A 22,044-nucleotide genomic window follows, 5' to 3' on the forward strand; every position below is an offset into this window, starting at 1 on the left:
CATGAAAAAAGTCATTCTCAAAAGCTGATGTGAAGTTCTATTTCAAGGTTAAAGCTTTTGACTCAAGTACAGTATGTATATCTATATGTCATCTCATACTTCCCCCTCTGTTTACAGAGGCAAATATTATTATTATGTATTGGAAAGTGTTAATATAATAAAACCATAAATAAGTAAATTAAAGCGTTAAAATAATAAAAATTGTTTACCTTTTGTGGTTTTTATTGTAGATGAATTGGAATATATGTGGAGGGAGAAAAACATGTATTAGAAAAATTTATTCTTTTTAAAAAAGAAAAAAGGCTGTTTTTATTTTTGATATGAAGCAATCCTTTTTTTGTTAGCTACATATTGCAACCAACCTTCTGACCTACATACAACAACAAATGGCAACATATGTTAATAAATATAAATAAAAGTTCCATATTCACATTCATATATTGCTTCTCACAGGGAGCTGCAGGAGGTGGACAAAGGAGCCATAACAACTCCCGAAATGGCTTAACAGATATAAAACAATCAAATCAGTGATTAGCAGCTAATTTATAAAGACAACATGAGAAAACAAACAAGTGAAACATGTCATTGCTCTGGGTTTTCACATCCTGCGGTTCCTTTGAATAATTTCAATTAGTTTTCTTCTTTATAAATAATTAATTGGTAAAAAACCATTGATTTGAAGATGCCACTTTAGGCTCTGGGTACTTGCGTTGGGCATTTTTAATAAAAATCATTTCTAGAGTTGTTACAAAACAGCGAACAAAAAAAAAAAAAATCAACCAGTTAACTTAATCATCCAGAAAATAGTCATTTAAGTCTTAAAGGAATGATCAATAAACAATTAGGGTTCAAATTAATTGAAGGCTATTGTTTAAATTTTGGCATGGGTGAAAGTTTTACTTAAATAATGCTGTAGCAGTCACCTACAATAATACCTACATTTTCCTGATTTTAGCCATGTTTTTGCTTAAATAACAACTTTTATTTTTTATGTATTATTTTTTCAATATGATTTTATATTGCCCCCCTCAGCTCATATCAGCAAATATTTTAAAATTTTTCACTTATATTTCCTTTTAGACTTTTACCTGCTTTCAGGTAAAACAAACAAACAGATGCAAAAAGATGACGATGAACTGTGAAATGAATAAATGACCAAATTCAAACACTGGAGGGTGCCAAATATTAACCAGTGAAACTTAAGATGCAAAAGAGCAAGTCAAAACATTCACCATTCGATTTTATTAATCAAAAGTCGAATTACAATACGTGCATGTTATTTTTTTCCCCCAAATGTATAGCAAGCAAATGTAGGAAAATTAAACTGCATCCTAACATTGGATCGTCATACTTTTAGTAAATGTAGTTGCTTTTATTAATGTTGACATTACATGAGGATTAAATACACACTGAACTTGTTTTATGGACATTTTGAAACAAAAATATAAAGTTGAACTTAAACAAAATAGAAAAAAAAAAATTATTCTTCACTTTTTACAAATATTACAACATAGTTAAAGAAATCTAAACATTTCAACACTTTAAGAGACAATGAATAAAAATGATACATCACCAGAATATCCAAAACCTTTCTTCTGGTTAGGATGTGCCAAAATATATATTTTTCTCTCTTAACATTTATCTTAAAGAATAAAGTTTCTTTAAGACTTGGAGTTTAAAAAATACACACACACAGAAAAACCAATTTAATTTTCTATTCTAAAAAAAAATTTAAAAAAAAATGGTTCCATAGAATATTTAAACTTAGAATGATTAAAAAAAAAAAAAAAAAAAATCAATTAATCGCAGAATGTAGCTTCAACTTCTCCAAACTTCAAAGCAAACCAGAATCAAGACATGGCAACAACATAAAGTCTTGGAAAGGTGAAAAACATGTTATGGCTGGCTAATAAATAAAATTGAAAGACTATCTTCTGTTTGACATAAGTTATAACATGATCGTTAAGACGACAGACTTAACTCTGAAAGCGGATCCTTTCACGCATACCTAATAATGAATTATAATAGATTAAATATGCAAATCCAGAGCTCTTTGGTGAAGAACAATATTCTAATTTCAGCAGTGGGCGTGTGTGGCCCCTTTGTTCTTACTGTATTTACCTACTTAACACAAACCTTTCAAATCGTTTTTTCCAGAAATGTTATGATAAATCCACTAAATTCATAAGCGTTACATAAATTTTTTTCCTTTTTTTAGAAACGCACAATAAGGTAGATGTAGAACGCTGCCCTACTTAAATTCAGGCATCTTATCTTCATACTGTGGAGGAGGAGTGATGGGTTCAATGGTTACTGGGTTCTGTGTGGGGGTGCGGATTTGAAGGCGGAAGTCCTTCAGGTGCAGTTTGTCAGATTTGATTCTTCTCACTCGGAGGGGCCGGAGCAAACGGCTGGCCCGACTAGCACTGCGGGTTGGCATACTGGGGTTAGATGTAAGGCCAGCGGGTTCAGATGGAGGCTCGGCGGCTGCAGGTTGATCATTAACAGGGGTGTCGTCAGTCGTGTTGTTAGCGGGCTCTGTTCCCTCGTTTTCCACCGCAGCTATGATGTCCTCGTAGGACGGCAGGTGAGAGGTGCTCTGCCGAAGGTTACTCTGACGCACAGGGTACTCACTGCTGCTGACGACTTCCTCATAGCTTGGCACGTTATATGTAGTTGGGTCGCTGGAAAGAGACAAAAGTTTTAACTGTGTTAAGCTGTCAACAACCTTTTGCCGATTAACACCTTCAAAAGGCACCATACAGGCATTCATTTGTGTTTATTGCCATCTGAGTATTACAAGTTTAATATTTATGCTTTTTCAGCTTTGTTTTGGTCCCCATAAACTCTTAAGTTTATTAGCTTTTTGTTTTATCTGCTTAATATCTAGATTCAAGATATTAATATCTAGGTTCAAGATGGTGGCCACACAGATGCAGCGGCTTACTGCAGCTCTCCCTACATGTGCCTTTTAAAAAAAATCATCGGCTGCCCCCTGCCCTCCCTGTCTGCCGTCTACAACTCCCGTTGTCTTAGTAGGGCCAGAAACATTTTAAAGGACACTACCTACCCCAGCTACCATCTTTTCAACCTACTGCCCTCTGGCAGGCGCTATAGATCCATACGGGCCAGAACAAACAGACTCAGGGATAGCTTCTGCCCCAAAGCTATCACCATACTCAACTCAAACTTGTACAAAAAGTAATCTGCACTGAAATATCATCAATTCTCTGCCTGTCTGTCTCTGTGTTAGTACTGTACTGTGTATTTATATATATATAGTAAGTGTATAGTTAAATTATTGCATAGTTTTTATAATGTGCTATAAGCACGTGTGCACTTTTATAGAGGTGTTTCTAATTTCGTTATACTATGTATAATGACAATAAAGGCTTTCAATTTCAGTTTCAATTCAATCTTAGTATGTTGACTAGGTAAGTGCTGCCCATGTCTGCTGTTAAAGCCAAAGTAGATTGTCAATGTTACTTTTTGTCTGAAAGAAGCTGCCTGCTGTCGCTACAAGAAATTTATAAGAAACAGCAAAGGCTCACAAAACAAACTCAATATTCTTCAGTGAGTTCAACGAAGGAGCAAAAGGGTGTTTTTCTCAGTTTTGGTTTAAATCACATGAGTTGCCACCTGCTGGCCATTAGAAATAATTCAGGTTTCATTCAAGTCAGTAAGGTCTTTAAATTAAGTTTGATTCAACTTTAGCATCATTGTGCTGAACATAGGTACAAACCCACTGAAGTGCACTTAGCATCGAACCAGAAGTGCAATGAATACATAAAGAAAGAAATATTATATGTTCATAAGTGCAAATTCAATTACACAGCAGTATGTATGTATGCACAGTTCAGTGCAAAAGTTTTGAGCCACCCCTTCATATTTTGTTTCAAAGGAGCCACTCTTTAGAGTTTTTTGTGTGTTTTAAGCTACTTAAATAGTGACCTATGAATCATCTCAGTGTAAAAAAGGCAACAAACTCAAGGGATGAACTGATGTTCTGGATACACATAACAGCCAACTTTAATTTACAATCTCTCCTATCACAAAAAAGATCTATTTTTTTCACATTTCTCTTGTTGAATAAAATAAAAATGGATGGATGGATTATAAAGGTAAATAAAATGCTAAACCTTTACTTAGTCCCTGACGTTACATAATTTGCAGTTTACTTGCAATGGATCCTTTCCAAGCAGAAAGACAGGGTACACCCTAGACAGATCAGCAGGCTGTTGCAGGACAAACACATAGAGACAGACAACACCAGTACTACACCTTTTCACACCTGATTGCTAACCCAAGGAATTATCATATCATGTATAAATCCTAACATTTATAAACGATCTAAGAATAAAAATAGAACCAAACGTCATCACTTACGGCTGAGGCTCCTCTGGTATCTGAGTCATGAAGGGGACTCCTGTGGTCACAGGCTCACTCCTTCTATCCTGAGCTCTCTTCTTGCTCTTTAAACCAAGGCCAATGGCCAAGATCAACATCACTGCCCCAACTCCAACAAGCACCATGGCCACTGTAGGGGTCTTGGTGGCATCTGAATTATTACCACCACCATTGTTATTAGGTCCTGTGGAGTTGCTTGATGGTTTTGGAGAGGCACCTGAATCCCCTCCAGGTATCACAGTCCAAACAATCATGACAATGCCAAGGGCAATGAGGCCCACTCCAAGGGCACACAGGGCATAGTGGGCGCCTGAACCAGAGCTCCTTGAGCTGGAGGATCTGTTGGAACGGCCGTTGTTACCGCATATACCCTGACTGGAACACATACCTGCAAAACAACCTGCAAGGTGGGGGAAAAAAAGGCTTTTCAGTTTGCACAAGCAGACACCACCTACCCCACCACTCCTCCAGAAATTTACCCCCTCTGTAGAAAATCATTTAGATCACAGTATCTGAACTTTTTTTCAATTTGTGACCAAATTTCTAATATTATCACATTGTTATTGCCTGCGTCATGGTGCTTCTGTCTGTATTCTCTGTCTATTTTGTTAAGTACATTAAGCTTAATTTCCTGTATGTGTATGAGTGGCCAAACAAGTGATTTAGATTTTCCAGGGTAAGAACGGGCTTGGTGAAAGAGTCCATATCAATCAGAGCACCACACGTATCACACGCGATGGACCATGCCAATAAAACATAAACCATTACCAGTGGCGGAACAAAAGGTTAAAATGACAGTTTGAGGGTTATCTCGCTGTATCCATGAACCGGTTTTAGACGCTATACTCTTGAAAACAGAAAAGGCGCTGAGGGTACATTTTTGATGCGTGAGAAAGTAGGAGAACAGGTTAAAAGAAAATGTCAGGTGTGGTGAAAAACAGGTTACAGGAAAACAAAGAGTTCAGTGGTAGTTCCACACATGTCTTAACATGACAAACATTAACCCAAGAGAAGGAAGGATGGAGATAAAAAAGTGACACAAAAGGTCTTTGTAATGGTCACAGAATCAAACAGAATAAAGAGCATTTATAAAATTAGAATCAGATAAACATCTAACAATAACACCACGAACACCTACAGAATAAAATGCATTTTAAATTACTTTCCTGCCAAACAACAACATTTGTGAACCTTACTCTTTAACCAGAGGTTAATTTTTCCTGAAGGCCTGAGGGAAAAAAAAACAAAACCCAAAACGCACATAACTGAAAAAAGATGCCATTGTTGGCTCCAGCCGCAGACTGCTCCTCTGTAATAGCTGTACATAAGCGTGACTTGTGCAGATGATTATGAACTAAAGCTGTAATCGAATGTTTACAAGCATGTCCGTTACTCAAAGTGCTCATCTGTATCCTATGATGAAATATTTCTGTCCTTGGAATGGTTGGGAATGATCTCTAACTGGATGACAGTTACCCCGTAGTCTATAGCAGAATACTGCATTGATTGATGAGAATGCAAATTATGTAAATACTGTGATATTCACTGTCCCCAGATCTCAACCCAGTGGGAGATCTGAGGACATCAGTGGGAGGTGTCACTAAGCGATCCTGACTAACATTATCAAAACGGCAGATAGAAGAAAATCTTGGTGCTCCATTAGAAACCATCCCAAGGCACAATGAAGCGTTTCTCTGAGCATGTGATTGTGTGCCAACACATTTTATGCTAGAGTTTGCTTTAATTTTGTCACCTATCTGTATATTTAAGCACACCAGACAGCATCTCTTTAATTATTAAAGCAACTTTTGAACACTTTCATATACAATCAGGGGAAAAAGTAAGTTCAACTGTAAGGTTTTACATATCATCTGGTCCTTAATGGGTCTTAAAATGAGATAAATAGAACCTCAGATGACCAACAACACATGATGTATCACACCGTAGTTTGCTGGGCTCGAGCTTTCTTCGGGAATCACTGGTTGCTGTCCATCAGTGTGGGAGGGGTTATAAGGCTATTTCCAAACAATCTAAAATCCATCAATTTTCAATCACAAGTTGAAAACAAGACAGCTGCCAATCTTAAGAGGAGTGCAGGTCCCAGCAAGTTCATTCCAAACGGGGACTGTGCAATGTTTAAAGAAACTGAAAAAACCCACGAGTTAAACAACAAATTCCACAGGTCTCAGTTAAAATGTTCAGTGGCTTGTTTGAAAGTCCTGTCAGGAGTAAGCCTCTTCTTTAAAGAAAAAAAAAAAAAAAACGAAAAAAAAAAACATGGCTGCACAGCTTAGGTTTGCAAATTTGCGTCTGAACAAATCACAAGACTTCTGGAACAACTAACTTTGGAAAGCAAAACCAAAGTGGACCTGAATGCTTGTTTTGCAGGCGCAGGACCGGGACACTGCAGGTATTGAGTTGACTATGAACTACTCTGTATAACAAAATACTCTAGAGTCAAATATGAAGCCAACTGTTTGACAGCTAAAGCGTGGCTGAAACTGGGTCATGCAACAGGACAATGATCCCAAGCACAGCAGCAAATCTTGAACAGAATGGCTGAAAACGCAAAGAATGAAGGTGCTGCAGTGGCCCAGTCAAAGTCCAGACCTCAGCCTGATTGAAATGTCATGGTGGGATCTTAAGCAAGCTGTGGATGAACAAATACTCACAGACTGAAGGATCTGAGAGATGATAAAGTCGAAGACAATGTGTTTACTTTAAGTTAATGCCGTTAAAGGTGGTTCTCAAATCTGCTGACTCATAGGGTGTGCTGCTTCCGCATGTTAGCTTAGTATTTACAAATTAAATATGACAGGGGCATTTTTTTTTTACCCTGCAGGATTTACTCAAATCACAATATTATTATTATTTGCTTTTGTTGTGCTAATAAACCTTTTTATAACCCAATTACATGGGAATAGTTTTTCTAAACTAAACTAAAACTAAACTAAAATAGTAAAATGTCTCAAATAAATACCAAGCTGCTTAATGAACAAATCCTACTAACATAAATGCAGGGAAATCCAGGAAATGTTTATTTTAAAGAAAATTAATTCACTTTTACAAGGTATTAATAATGAAAACGGTTCTTAATAACTAATATAAAATAAAGCCAAAATTAATAAAACCAAAACAAACAACAGCACTGGGAATTTACTCAGTAATATAAACAACTACCACGAAGGCAAAACGTCTTAGAGGAGTTAATTGTATACTTAGTTATTTAAACCAGAAATAAATGTTTGAAGAGTATTTAAAGATTCAAATGTTTGAAACCCTGGGGAACTAACCTGAAAAAGAAAGATGTTTAGACTACAGATTACTGAAATTTACATTTTATGAGTAACTGAAGTTTAGAAAGAAGAAGAAGAAAAAAAACCCAGCAGTTTTACATCACACTAATGTATAAAAATCTGTGTTTGTTTGTTTGCCCACAAACCTTTACACAATCAAAAGTTGAGCAACCAAAACTGACATACTGGTAGCTATTCAGCCCTTGAAGGCTTTTAGCTGTATCAGATACTATGACCTCATCACGTTGTCTAGCAACCACCTAGCAACTGGCTACAATGAGCCATTTGTAGTGTTTATGCACCTACAGCACCTTCGTAAAAGCCATGCATCATTTTAATTAATCATGATAATAACACTGAAATTAAAGTCTCATTATGCTGCAGAGTAACCACCTAACAGAAAACTACAATCACTGCAGCGTGGCCATTTAAGAGTAATACATGAAAACAAAAGCATTCAGTTTAGCCTGACTGACACAGGATTTGTAAGACCGATACCGATGCCGATATTTGCCATTTTATTATTCCGATCATTATCAGACCAATTTTTTTAAGAAAGACAAAACATAATTTTCCTAACATTTGTTATGTGTAGTCATTTATTTGCTCATTACACCATGAGCTGTTTGTTGTTTTTGTGGAATTTCAAACCTGTGTTGCTAACGGGGAAGTTGTAGAGTTCCCCCTGATGGACAATATGGAAAGTCAACACTTATAACATGGTTGAAGATCATTTTCTCGTCTCTCCTTTACTTTTTTTTGGTTTTCACTTATTGGCTGTTATAAATACTGATATCGTGTATAGTGATTAATTGGTTTGGCGCTAGGGCAGCACGGTGGCACGGTGGTTAGCACTGTTGCCGCACAGCAAGAAGGTCCTGAGTTCAATTCCACCATCAGGCCAGGGTCTTTCTGTGTGGAGTTTGCATGTTCTCCCCGTGTTTGCGTGGGTTCCCTCCGGGCACTCCGGCTTCCTCCCACCGTCCAAAGACATGCAGCTTGTGGGGATAGGTTAATTGGATAATCGAAATTGTCACTAGGTGTGAATGTGCGTGTGAATGATTGTCTGTCCCTGTGTGTTGGCCCTGTGACAGACTGGCGACCTGTCCAGGGTGTACCCCGCCTCTCGCCCTATGACAGCTGGGATAGGCTCCAGCGCCCCCCGCGACCCTGAAAAGGATAAGCGGAAGCGAATGGATGGATGGATGGTTTGGCGCTAATTCATTCATCATCTATTAGTCCTTATATTTTTTGCTATTTGAATATCTTTAAAAAAAACATATACATATATAGTAAATAATTTTTGTAACTGTTTTGCATAATTTCATTTTCCGGCCTAAAATTGTGGATTAATTAAACCCAACTGAATTTAAACTCTACGATTTAATCTGTGATATGATACATCTATGTCATAAAAGGTGGAGAAACATACAAGTGTACACTTCAGGACACTTTGCTGATGTGATGGGATGAACAGCGATTTGACTTTTACTCTTGACAAACAGCATTTTTCATTTAAAAAAAAAAACGTGTACTCTTTTTGTAATAGCAGTGTAACACAAAACCATATGCCTCTCAAAAAGTATTGAGATATATTTTTGAGACAAAATTTAGCCTTGCTTATTTAAAAATATATTTAATATCACTTACCTTATTAATTTATTGGTTTTATAGGTTTAGTAGTAATCACTTTTTCAATGTAGCATTTTTTTTAATTACTACAGAAGTAATTTCAGTAGCATTTATAGCACTTTAATATTGTTCATTATTCACTAGTCTCACTTTAAGTGTTTTTTTTTTCCACTTTAGCTGTTATTTATAGTGTATAGTTGCCCACAACAGTTAGTGGAGTATGCTAACCAATTAAAAAAATAACAAACAAACAAAGAAAAAAAACTAAACTAAACACAGCTGTACATAATGCACAACAGCTAAACATTTCTCAGTGTTTTTCTTAAGTATTGTTTCACATTGATGACTTCAGAGACAATTACCCAGCCCTAACGCACATCCTGTTTCACAGCATTACACTCTGAACCGCTCATTCATGCTGTAAGGATCAACTGATACTTATTTAATGGACTGAATATCTATTTTAAATATAGTCTCTTGCAGGCTCATTCATTAGATAATGTTGGTGGACTGCCAACTAAGTTTTTTAGTGCCTAATTAATTAAAAAAGAAATATTAATGTGGTGTAGTCTGCCTTAGCAGAGAGCAGGCGACTAAATTTAGTATAAGGGGGGGGGGGAAACAGCTGAATTATTGCAGTTCCCTTTGATATTCATGACTTGATTATTAAGAGTTACTGAATAAATGCAGTATGTGACTAAGTCCTGGTGTTCCCCTCGTCAGTTATTAAACACACATTAACAAGGACAAAAAGAAGGTGACAGTTGCAAAAGAGGATTACACACAGACCAACACTGTCATTCATAGTGGCTCTGTGCATGAAAACGTAAATACTACCCTTTTCTCTACATTGCAGGCCTGCTGCATTGCATGGGTGTGTCCCGTTCAACATCAGTAAATTTCCAGCATTAAAATTCGGCTTATCAGGTAATAAACACCGGCTCACTTGGTCCGTCTTGTGGGTAACATTAACAGATCTATCAGGCGGACATTACTGCTGTCAAAGTAAATAAAAACGCTGGTAGTGCTTTCTGGTGAAGCAGGAAGGGGAGAGGGTGGACCTGCCCACATGAATTACTCTGTGATCTAAACGTGTCCGGACACAGGTCAGATTGGATTGGACCCCACGCAATGACACTGACAAAGATTAACAACTCGCGTGCTGTGTCTATTAAATCGATAACAGTCCTGGTCACAGTATATACGAGCGTAAGTCAGCTTAGCTCTGAAGTGTAGGCCTTACCTTTTCACCGCTCAGTGGCCAAGGACTTCCCTCTTCATCGGTGAGTTACCTGACTCACGCAGGTGTTTTCAGGAAGATCAGAGGGGAAGAGAAGGAGACGACATAGACGCAGCAAGTCAGGACCGGTTCAACTTTTTTTTTCCTTTTAAAAAGTTTTTAAATCGCAGACGGATTGATCAACACAATGTTTACCGCTGCAGATAAAAACAGAGTTGACAAGAACTTTGCACAAATTCCAAGCGTAGTGAAACCTCGCCACCCCCTGTTGTAAAGTGCGCCCGTGTCCTCTTGGTCCTAGTGCTGCTCAGGTAAACCTCCACCGGGAATAAATTAGTGGTACAAGGAGACGCCCAGAAACAGCTTAATTGAAATAAATTAATTGTATTGTACACGATTAATGTTGGATGTATTAACTGTATTAATTACAGATACACACAATTAGATATTAGAAAAATAAAACTATTGTCTTACAGGAATAAGACACAGTATTTCAGCCCAGAGAAAAATATTTATGTTCTGCAAAAATAAAAATAAGAAAATCTTGGCTTATTAGTTACTGGTGAATTTATTAAGGGTGCATTTATTGAATAGTTGACTAACTCATAATTTTGCTTTTAAATATTGTGTCAATATAAATATAAGTTCAATTCAATTAAATTGTATTTATATGGCTGCAAATCACAGCAACAGTTGCCTCAAGGCGCTTTATATTGTAAGGTAAAGACACTACAGTAACACAGCAAGCACCTGGTAACAGTGGGAAGGAAAAACTCTCTTTTAAGAGGAAGAAACCTTGTCAGAACCAGGCTCAGCGAGGGGCAGCCATCTGCCGAGACCGGTTGTGTATGAGAGGAGGAAGACAACACAGAAATGAGTAATGACTAATGATTAACTGCAGAGTGGTGTATAAACACATGGTGAGCGAAAAGGTGGGTCAAGAAGAAATGCACATGGAAAAGCATCATGGAAAGCCCCCAGCAGCCCTATTGTAGTGTAACTAAGGGAGGGTCAGCTTAGCCCTAACTTTGTCAAAAGGAGGTCTGTCTCTTGAATCCAAACTGGGAGCTGGTTGCAGAGGGGTCTGAAAGCTTAAAATAGGGTAGGGCCTGATTATTCAAGTAAGTATAAGTAAAACTACATGCTTTGTCAAAGTATCTTTCGTATCTAGAAGAGAAAATGAGCTCCTGCGATAAGATCCTAAAAGAGCAGCTGAAAATCTTTATAGAATAAGGCCATTTGCACACATATTTTAGGCCAAAACGTCCACTGTGGTGCAGTTTGAGTCATATCACATGACCTTCAGGGGATTCAATTATTTATTTAAATCCTTATGAAAATCCTAATAATCCCAATGAAAGCTCCAGAGGAGCTGTTGGTGCAGTCGTTTTTGTCAGCTATAGTTTAGAAAGTGTCTTTTTTTCATATCTTGGGTATAGTGATATAGGAGATCCCTAACACTACCAGTGATTTTAGTTTGAGGTAATTACTGGGATTAATGGAAATATTTAAATGTGAAGCCTCATACACTTTTGTAGTGGCAGGTGCCAAGGTCCCTTGTGTGCCAAGGTCCTTGGGACCGGCTCTGTTTAGACGCCAAGAGGTCAGAGTGCACTACAGCCTGTAGTACAGGAGTGGTTAATGGGCCATAAAGCTACCCTTCAAAATTTTGTACTAGTCAGCTTTAACCCTTTCCATGCTGGTAGTCTCTATACTGGGGCCATGTTGTGTTTGTTAGATGCAAACTGCTACCATTTCTTGCCAGATGTGGCACAACCTTCTGGTGCTAAAGTGACACAAATTGATCTTGCTCTCATACGGTGATCTTTGAGCAGAGAGTAGGGTCAGTCAGATCACCGCAGTTAATAAAAAATAAATGAGAATAATGTCCATATATTTTTTATGAAGCTCTTATAATAACCAACTCAACAGGCTAATGTGACCATTCTGAGCTTCTTTTTAAGATAACACAGAGGTGGCATATGCAAACAGAAAGATATATGTTCAAAACCCTTGGAAGAAAAAATAATTTACATCTGGACCAACTTTACATTCTGAGTTTGTTAACACAAATTTTAATGCATTTATCCTCAAAAATAACAATAACATTCTTACATTCTATGCAACAGTTTACAATAAATCCACTTTCATGTTGACATGTATGAAAAGCTTGTACTGCTTTGCAAACAGATGTAGATGTCATGTGTTAAAAGCAAATACATTGCAAGTCCCTGTCTTCTTTCCCTATACAGGTTTGAACTGGTCTGATCTTCCCGCTTAAACAGTTTTGCTTTGGTGAGCCAAAGAGACGCCCAGATAGAGACGGACAAACCTGTTCTCTGCTATTTGAAGTAACCTCAAGGTTTCAGCCACACTCGGTGTGGCTCTGTGCAAGTCCCAGCGGTGGCGTTTAATGAGTGTTTTCATGCTCAGGAACAGCTGTGCATTATAAAACACGACCAAAACTCTACAGAATACACCGTTACATTCTTTCCATTGACTTCATAGTATAATGGCACAAAGTTTTGCCTTCTTCACAGTTTATACACACATGTGGAGTCTTTGTACATTACCACATTCTTAATCCAACATTCCACAGTTGTATCTACATATCACACTGGATGACTGCATCATCTTTTACATAAAAAAAAGACATAATTATGGGTATACCAGCTGTTAGAAGAAGACACACACTTCACATGTCATTGTTTTTAGTAGCATCATCTTACACATTTAGAGCTGATGGCACTTGAGGGCCCTGTTCTTCAATCTGAAGGAATTTAGGCTAAAATACTTTTTTCAGGTTACAAGAATCTGGTTTAGTCTCGTCAATCTAGTCTGATTCTCTCAGCCTGCTTTAGGATTGGTTTGTTAATCCCAAATAAAAGTTTAAGGGAAAAGATATGGAGAGGCATAATACTGGCTGAATGCTGAGCATGTGATTGCACTAACAGAGGGAGAGGAGCTGAGACAATAGGCTTTTAACAAAAACTGGAAACGTCCTTGCTTCTGACCTGTCATTTTCCAGTGATGCCAATTAAATACGACGCGTGGCACAGCTGCATTGTCAGTTCATGGTTTTCTTTTTTCTTTTTTTACAGCCTGCCACTGTATGTTATGATCTCTGGCAGATGATGGTAACAGTGTTAATGACCGAAGTGGCATTGCATGACAAGTTAAGCATTATGCCTTTTTTTTTTTATATGGCACAAGTGCTGTAAAGGCTTCTGCAAAGGACAGGCCTGGGCCTCCTCTCTCCTCCAGATGCATTTAAGGAAGTAAGACTTTGTTGAAGTTGGCTTCTGATCAATTTCAGAGTCAATGGCAGGGTGACTCGGGACAAGGTGACGAGGTAGATCAAAATAGAGAGATGAGAAAAACCTTTGGGTTTTGTATTTTACTGACATTCTTCAGGGAGTTTAACAGTTTCACAGAGACAAACACAAAATATAAAACATGAATTCATGTTTAAAACATGAGTAAGTTTGAGCAATATTCTCCCCAATGGCCATGCAAGTGATTTTTTTAATTAGTAATCAAAATCTGTGTCTGGAGATGAAACCTCACTCACATGCATCTAAGATATTTTAGCAACGTGAGGTCCACAACTATTCACTTAAATCTTTATTCAAAACTTTATGTCCATTTAAATGCTGTGTTATGTTCTAGCTAACCACTCGCCAGGTTTTTGCAACATTTCTTTAAATTACCGTAAATTTTCAATTTTTGGCAATTGAAAAAAAATTCAAAACTGTTTCTGAAAGCAGAGACGCTGTGCTTCCCAGTCATATTAGAGTCATTACGGTAATCCCAGTCCCGAGGTGCAGCAACCCCGGGAAAACAAAGGTTGGTTGACTGAAAAGAGAGTGAGGGAGTATAACAGAGCTCTGCAGAAAGTTGACATTTTATCTGATATTTGGGTGTTTTTTTTATTGCTTTGTTTTTGCTGCTCTGTGCTGTGTTTTTTATTGTGATTTGCCTTTTTTAAAAACTGTGTTTTACCATATTTTTCTACCGTGTTCTTTCTTTCTTTCTTTCTTTCTTTCTTTCTTTCTTTCTTTCTTTCCTTCCTTCCTTCCTTCCTTCCTTCCTTCCTTCCTTCCTTTGGCTGAGTTTGATACAAACACAAACAAGAATGCTGCAAAAAATAAGGAAAAGGGCAAAACATTTGCCTGGAATGAAATAACACCAGACGAACTACAAAAGTACCTGGGCTTGTTACTTTACATGGCAGTCTGCAATTTCCCAAAAATGGTAGACTTTTGGAGGAGAAACACAATTTTTCACGTTCCTTTTCCTGCCACGGTTATGTCCAGAGACCGGTTTCTGGCCATCGCTTCTAACCTTAATATCAGTGATCCAGAAGATAATGTGGCCAATGAAAAAAAAAAAAAACAAGGCACAGAGGACTATGACACACTACAGTCGGTCAGACCCCTCCTTGAAATGATGAGATATCATTGCATGGGTAAGATGTCTGTGAAGGTTCTCAGTCATCCAGGTCATCGTAGTCAAAGGAATTTGCAAAGAAAAGCGAAGAAAAGCAAAGAAAAGCAAGAAGTCCAGACGCTTTTCTTTGCAAATTCCTTTGATTGCATGGGTAACTACCACCCAAAGCAGCATATTTCAGTTGGTGAGAGGATGGTTACTTCAAAGGCAAGATTAGCCATCAAGCAATACACGAAAGCCAAGCTCACCAAGTGGGGGCTAAAATATTTTGTTCTTGCTGATGTGAATGGCTGCACCATAGATTTCATGCTGTACATGGGGAAATCAAAGTTGTTATCAGGGAAAGGACTCTCTTTTGATGAGGTTACATCACTAGTGGACAAAGACTATCTGGGATTGGGTTACATTGTCTACTGTGACAACTTCTACACTAGCCCATCCCTCTTCCAACACTTGAAAAAGCAGGGATTTGGGGCTTGTGGTACATCGACATCGGCCGACAGCTGTGACCGAATACAAGAAATGCATGGCAGGAGTGGATACATCAGACCAGATGCTGGGAACAAATTCAGTCCATCGCAAAACCAGAAGATGGAACATGACAGTTTTCCAGCATCTTCTGGACATTGCAGTTACCAACAGCTTCATCCTTCACAAAGAGCTGTGCATCAGCAAGCAACAGAAGCACAAGACTTGCCAGGCCTTCCAGGAGGAGCTCGCTGCACACCTCCTGGGTGTTTGCTTGGTTACCAGCCCGAGTCCCCAAGTCAAGGACAGTTTCCTGTCCCTATGAGCACTGGAGATATGGGAAAGAGGCAGAGGGCAAGCATGGGAAGGAAGCAGTGCATTGTCTGTAAGAGAAGCACTCCTTGAAAATGCCAGCAGTGCAATGTAGGCCTTTGCCTGCAGCTTGAAAGGAACTGCTTTTTGGTGTTCCACCAGGGGTCAAAAACGTCTGGACTTGCTTAGGAAAAAAAGAGACCCCCAGAAACAAACTATAGGGCCAACGTTCAAATATTTGTCATTATTTCAAAGCTCAAATTGCAAATTCTAAATCTTTTATTCATGTACATTCTGAGTGCCTTATTCAGTAAAAATCTGTTAAATTTCAATTTCGTGTTTTCCTACTGTTATTCCCTTAATACACACTTATAGCATGTGTGTGTAATAAGGGTGTGTAATAACAACTACCAGATGTTGAAAGAAGTAGTAGTCCTGAAAAAAGGGACAAAAGCACACACTCATGGTAGATTTAATGACACTTTTACAGCTAAAACAACAAAATAATTCCAGGTGGTGCTGTTTAGGGTTTAAAGGGTGAGAATCTTGTGGTTGTCTTTTAACCCATAATTTGTAAGCTGTCTTCAACCATCTCAAAGCTCTTGTAGTACACCTGTGAATGCCTCTAAAACTGAATACTAATTTACAGTCCTTTGAGTTATGATTGGTTATTTGAATGTACTTGTTGTAAGTTGCAAAAAATAAATAAATAAAAATCACCTTAAACATTGTAATCGCACTCCAGATGTCTCTGTTCTGTACAGCTTTCTCTGATTTTAGAAACATCCAATCAACAAATCCAGCGTTCATGTCTGGTTAACTGGGTTAGACATGTATGAAGAACAGGGCCCTCATCTACTCTGAATAACAGCTGATATGTGCTGTATCTTTACGCTGAGAGTAAGTTATAACAACTTTTCTTTTGTCTTTAACAGAGTTTTTCACTTGCAGCTTAAAAAAATGAACATGTTAAAAAGTAGCAGTAATAAATAGTAACAGTGCTGTGAAGATCATATGGACCTGTTTAATATAAGGCATTAAAAGAGCACTAATTTCAATTATATAACTGTGTTAAGTCTGTCCTAAGCCTTCTCATCTATCATACAAATATGATTTTTCCAATAATATATAAAAGTCTTTGAATACGTAGTTTAAAAATAAATTAAAATAAAAAATGGACCTAGCTATTAAGTTACCTTCCTCTCAAGTCCATCAGGTCAAAATTATAAAGTTTGTTTTCAGTAAATGCTTCTCTAAAGATGTCAGATTACTAAATCGAGTGGCATACCCCTTTAAGACATTCTCTTCCTATAATTCTAGTGTGGCTCAGTGTGGGTGTCTCTCAGCTGTAAACAACTGCAACACAACAAAAATGTAAACAATGGTTAAGATCTCGATGGCTGAGGCTGGTTCAGACGTTGGTGATTTCGACACTCTTGTAGGTGTGCATCGGGCTGCCTTTGGCTCGGGGAACCGCCTGAACTCTGGCCTCTCTGGGCAGAGAGCTGCAGCTGCCGTGGAAGCCCAGACTTCGCTCCACAGAGTGGCTGTTTGCTCGTAACCTCAGCGGACTCTGGAGAAAAAAAAAGATCAAAAAGGCTGAAAACAGAATATGGAGTTTCTTTAAAGATGAGACATTTGCCTGTTTATAAAACGTTATCAGCTAAAAAGTAATTAGTGTTTATGATGGTCTTATATCAGAATCCTTAGTTTGAATCTGACCACAAGACTTTAGTAGCCAACTACTGATTCTTCTTTTCTTATTCTAGTGTACTCACATACTTAGTATATATCTAAACATGTGAAATATCATAAAGGGTCTGCACAGCACTGCACATTTCAGTCTTTTTAAACTTTGTCTAATACCTTTCCGGATCTTCTTATAGACATCCTCTCATCAGCAAAACGGTTAACAGCGACAGGAGAGGAACAACCAATCACCTCAGTGTCCTGCTCGGTATTACTATAAACATAAGGTGTTACAAGACGTTGTTGTTTGTGATTGCATCCAAGAATATATACATACAAATGTATTTATAGGATAGAACAGGAAGGTATCCAAGTAGGACTTTTAATCTACCTGAGAGGGACAGCGAGTGACTTCATCTCTTCATACAGGTGCCGATGAAGCATGTGTTTGTTGCTGGGGATGCCCAGGGCTTTGGCCATGGCATCTGTGTCGAAAGACTGATCCAGAGCCATCACTGCACCATGAATCCCTTTACCCTGAAGATTGTCTGCAAACTCCTGAGCAACGCAGGAGAGAAGCGTTGGATTAAGATGATGCAGTTTGCTCAGTGTGCTCATCAGTGAGTGGTAGCTGAAAAATAACTAACCTTGCAGAAATCGCTCCCTGGTCTTAAAGTTTAATTTGGTAGCAATTACAAGTACACAACAAAAAAGCTTTTAAAAACAGTTTTGGTTTGTCTTTGTGGGTCATAATAAGTGTTCACCACATGTTGCCCAAAATAAGTATGTCGGTATATTGCAGAACTAAAAAAAAACCTCACGCTGTGTGGTCTATTCCCCATTACTGAGTGTACACTACTGTTATTCTTCTGTATTCTTTCAGTGGTGTGAGGCTTCAAAGAAACAAAGCTATCATTATTTTTGAGGGATTCTTAAAAACCCATACTTTGTGGTATCTGGTTCCAGTCTGGCAAAGAAATCTCCAGCGCAGAGGGGAATGCCATCACTGACCGCCCCACCCACCTTGAGGTCGATGTCTCTGATCCACTTCATCACTCTGTGACATGTCCAAACAATGGGATCCCAGTTTTGGTGCTCGCATTTTGTCCGCCGTGCCTGCAGGGCCTTTAAAAACACCACACAAACATAGCAGTGCAAGCAGTAATGTGGCAGAGGCCAATGAAAACACAGAGAGAGAAAGATCAGAGAAGGCCAACGACATGCTGAGATAATGGAGCATTACAAGCTACTGTGTGACTCCAGCTACCGCAGATAAGCATGCAGTTTTGTCACTGTAGCTGAGTGAAAGTCATGCAGTGATCGAGGAAAGATTGCTGAATAACTCCAGTCATGAATCTATTGTCATATTGTCTGACCTCTTTATCAAAGCTGAGCATCTGCAGCAGCTGGATTCCCAGAAGTAGACTGGTCTGATGGAACTGGTCACTGATGTTGAGAAATCTCTCCAAGTCTCTGCGGTTCAAAGAGTTAAGCACTCGTCCGTCCACCAAGTGAGACTGAAAGGTCTGGGAGTACTGAGGCAGTCCGACATCACTCAGCCATGATGTTGCAACCCAGTGATGGTCCATCTCAGATGCTTTTGATAATCTGTGATCAGCAATATCGAACAATAACATATTTTTTTAATACATCATATTTCATGCACTCCTCATGTTATTTTACTCATATGCATTATATCTATATATACATATACACACTACCAGTCAACCAGTTTCTTTATTTTCATGACTATTTACATTGTAGATTCTCATTGAAGGCATAAAAAGTGTGAAATAACTCAAAACATGTTTAATATTTCAGATTCTTCAAACTCTCCACCCTTTGCTTTGATTACTGCTTTGCACATTCTTGGTATTCTCTCAATGAGCTTCATGAGGTTTGTCACCTGAAATGGTTTTCAAACAGTCTTGAATGAGTTCCCAGAGATGCTGAGCACTTGTTGGTCCTTTTGCCATCAGTCTGCGATCCATCTCATCCCAAACCATCTCAACTGGGTTTAGGTCTGTGGAGGCCAGGGCATCTGGCGCGGCACTCCATCACTCTCCTTCTTGGTCAAATAGCCATCGGCGTAACTTTGTGCTGAACATTGGGGGGGTCAAGATCTCTGTCTAAATTAATAAATAAATCTGAGTAAATTCCCAGATGATTAAACATGCAACTATTTTCCTGGTAATACCTGAAATGAGTAAAGAAAATCAACAGCCTATTTATGCAAGATAATTCATAATTTTATTGGAGGGGGTTATATTGGTTGGGTCTGCTTATTGGGGGGGTCATAACCCCCCTGGAAAATACGCCCCTGCAAATAGCCCTCACACAACCTGGAGGTGTGTTTGGGGTCATTGTCCTGTAATGACCCCAATCCCCAGTCCATCATTACTGACCCCGGTAATGATGGACTGTCGTTTGTCTTTACTTAGCTGATTGGTCCTTGGCATAATATGAATTGTAACAGTTGTCAAATAGGGCTGTCATCTGTGTACCAACCTGACTTCTGCACAACATAACTGATGGTCCCAACCCCATTAAGAAGGCAAGAAAGTCCACAAATGAACCCTGACAGGGCACACCCATGAAGTGAAAACCATTTCAGGTGACTACATCATGGAGCCCATTGAGAGAAGGCCAAGGGTTTGCAGCGCTGTCAGCAAAGCAAAGGGTGGCTACTTTGAGGAATCTAAAATATAAAACATGTTTATAGTTATTCATGATTTCCTTCTTTGCTACACAATTCCATTAATCCTGCTTCATATATTTGATGTCTTGAGCATGTATCTACAATGCAGAAAGTCGTAAAAATAAAGAAAATCCATTAAGGTGGAAAATTTGCTACTTATATTCCTGCCTTTATTTGGGAGCATTTATCAGACTAAGCAAGTAAAACAAGTACAGAAAAGTGTCCTAAAATACACATGTAGGTGTTTATTTTACTTCTCTGTGTCTGCAGTGCATTTATACATATTGCTGAATATCTTTTGATATAATACCCACACATATTAAACTTAAAATTTCAGAAAACCCATCTAAATAAAAGTGACTTGGAAAGTTTCGTGTTGAAATCCGTTATTTAAAATATATAAAATATATAGATTTTTACAATACATAGCTTTAAAGGCTTCTTATCACACAAGCTTTCTCTTGGCAGACACACCAAGGAGGTGCTAGGTTCAAAATGAAAGGCCAGCTGAGACCTCTCTTTGTGGAGCTCGCATGATCTCCCTGCACCACCTGCGTGTGTTAACTCTGTATACTACAGCTTCCTCCCAAAGACATGCATGTTAGATTAATTGGAATTCTAGATTGGCCATAGGTGTGAATATGAGTGTGAATGATAGTCTGTCTCTCTGTGTTAGCAGTGCAGCAGATTAGCAACCTGCTCAGGGTGTACCTCGCCTCATGCTCAGTGACAGCTGGGACATGCTCCAGCCTGAATTGGATAAGTGGTAGAAAATGGATGGAGTTGTCTCTCATACTCTGAGCCAGAAATGTCTGCTTCAGTAGCACATATTAAAACCAAAACGTTCCACTTTTATCCCTGCCTGCATATTTTTAAAGAAAAGTACGTACAGACAAAATGAAGATTTTGAGGTCATGTTATAAAAAACAAAAATATGACAGCTGATTAGTTATTCTGCAGTTTTATTTGGCTGTTACTCACCCTTGGTCCCCTTCAGCTCTCCTGTAATCCTCAATAGCCAATCTTATTTTCCTGCGATGAATTGGATTACTGATGCCCAGACCTAGCTCTAAATCGTCATCCGTCAGGCCTAGAAGCACCTAAAGAGCAGAAATACAGTTCTCTATCAAACAAAGACAACACCTCAACATGCCCATCTGCTAACATCACACAGCATCACACACAGGTAAACAAACAGCAAAAAGCAACATGTACCAAAGGCATACCTTCCCACTTTTGACGTTTTCAGAGCAGGCTCGGATGTACATGGGCATTCCCATGACAACCTCCAGCCAGGCCTGGACTGCACCTGCCCTCCACAGTGACATGCATGTGTTTCGAGTCAGCTCCGCCTGCTGGAGGCGGTCCAGCTGCTCTTCTCCATCAGACAGGCTTTGCTGTGTGAGGCTATCAGAGTCTGGATTGGTCAGGAGAAGTTACGGTGTGGCATACAGGAGAATTTCAGGGTCAGATGGATATGAAAGTCAAATCAGATTACACATCTGGAGACAATCAGAGGGGAGCAGAACAAAAGTATTGCGTCTACCTTAATGTGGAACCATAATGAGCTACATTTGGGATAGTACACTACAGTTTTTTCTGTATATCGAGGAGAAATCTGCACCCCAAGATCAATCCATTCAAGTGAGAACAAAAGAAAAATGTTACATAACCACTAGATGGCGCCAGATTATCTCACTGGAGACAGCCAGTATCTTTGAATGAACTGTGCTTTGTTTTTTGGGGGTTTTTTTTCCAAGTAGATAGGACTGCACATTTAAATGTGTCTAAATAGAAAACAGTAGTTGAATTCAGGAATACAGACGTCTTTTGCTTCTTCCGTAACAGTGTGG

At 38.6% G+C, this 22,044-nt stretch overlaps 3 protein-coding genes across 8 annotated transcripts in view; 1 reads left to right on the top strand and 2 right to left on the bottom strand.

Moving 5' to 3' along the window:
- Positions 1-1,219: 1,219 nt before the first annotated feature.
- On the bottom strand, positions 1,220-10,875 carry tmem51b (transmembrane protein 51b). The gene is made up of 4 exons (XM_019359249.2): positions 10,771-10,875; positions 10,579-10,627; positions 4,387-4,807; positions 1,220-2,684 (listed from the first exon to the last, which is right to left on the bottom strand). Exons 3-4 carry the CDS (start codon positions 4,791-4,793, stop codon positions 2,252-2,254), a joined length of 840 nt encoding a protein of 279 aa, XP_019214794.1. The 5' UTR covers positions 4,794-4,807; positions 10,579-10,627; positions 10,771-10,875; the 3' UTR covers positions 1,220-2,251.
- Positions 10,876-12,630: 1,755 nt separating this feature from the next.
- The window catches only part of kaznb (kazrin, periplakin interacting protein b), a 145,342-nt gene continuing 135,928 nt past the window's right edge, over positions 12,631-22,044 (bottom strand). For 3 of the 6 annotated variants that reach the window (XM_019359251.2, XM_025907233.1, XM_013273267.3), the window contains 7 exons: positions 21,418-21,608; positions 21,173-21,291; positions 18,870-19,101; positions 18,517-18,618; positions 17,885-18,051; positions 17,671-17,767; positions 12,631-17,377 (listed from right to left, as the gene is read on the bottom strand). In XM_019359251.2, the coding sequence (XP_019214796.2) occupies positions 17,216-17,377; positions 17,671-17,767; positions 17,885-18,051; positions 18,517-18,618; positions 18,870-19,101; positions 21,173-21,291; positions 21,418-21,608 (1,070 nt within the window). In that variant the 3' untranslated portion in view covers positions 12,631-17,215. Of the gene's footprint in view, positions 17,378-17,670; positions 17,768-17,884; positions 18,052-18,516; positions 18,619-18,869; positions 19,102-21,172; positions 21,292-21,417; positions 21,609-22,044 lie in introns of those variants that run through there. The other 3 variants (XR_003220117.1, XR_003220116.1, XR_003220118.1) reach the window with 1 other exon arrangement.
- LOC112846904 (piggyBac transposable element-derived protein 4) lies at positions 14,768-15,926 on the top strand. The gene is made up of 2 exons (XM_025907236.1): positions 14,768-15,043; positions 15,176-15,926. The coding sequence occupies exons 1-2, from the start codon at positions 14,803-14,805 to the stop codon at positions 15,895-15,897; spliced, it is 963 nt and encodes a 320-aa protein (XP_025763021.1). The 5' UTR covers positions 14,768-14,802; the 3' UTR covers positions 15,898-15,926.

The sequence above is a fragment of the Oreochromis niloticus genome, linkage group LG5, assembly GCF_001858045.2.
Source record: "Oreochromis niloticus isolate F11D_XX linkage group LG5, O_niloticus_UMD_NMBU, whole genome shotgun sequence".
Taxonomy (NCBI): Eukaryota; Metazoa; Chordata; class Actinopteri; order Cichliformes; family Cichlidae; genus Oreochromis; species Oreochromis niloticus.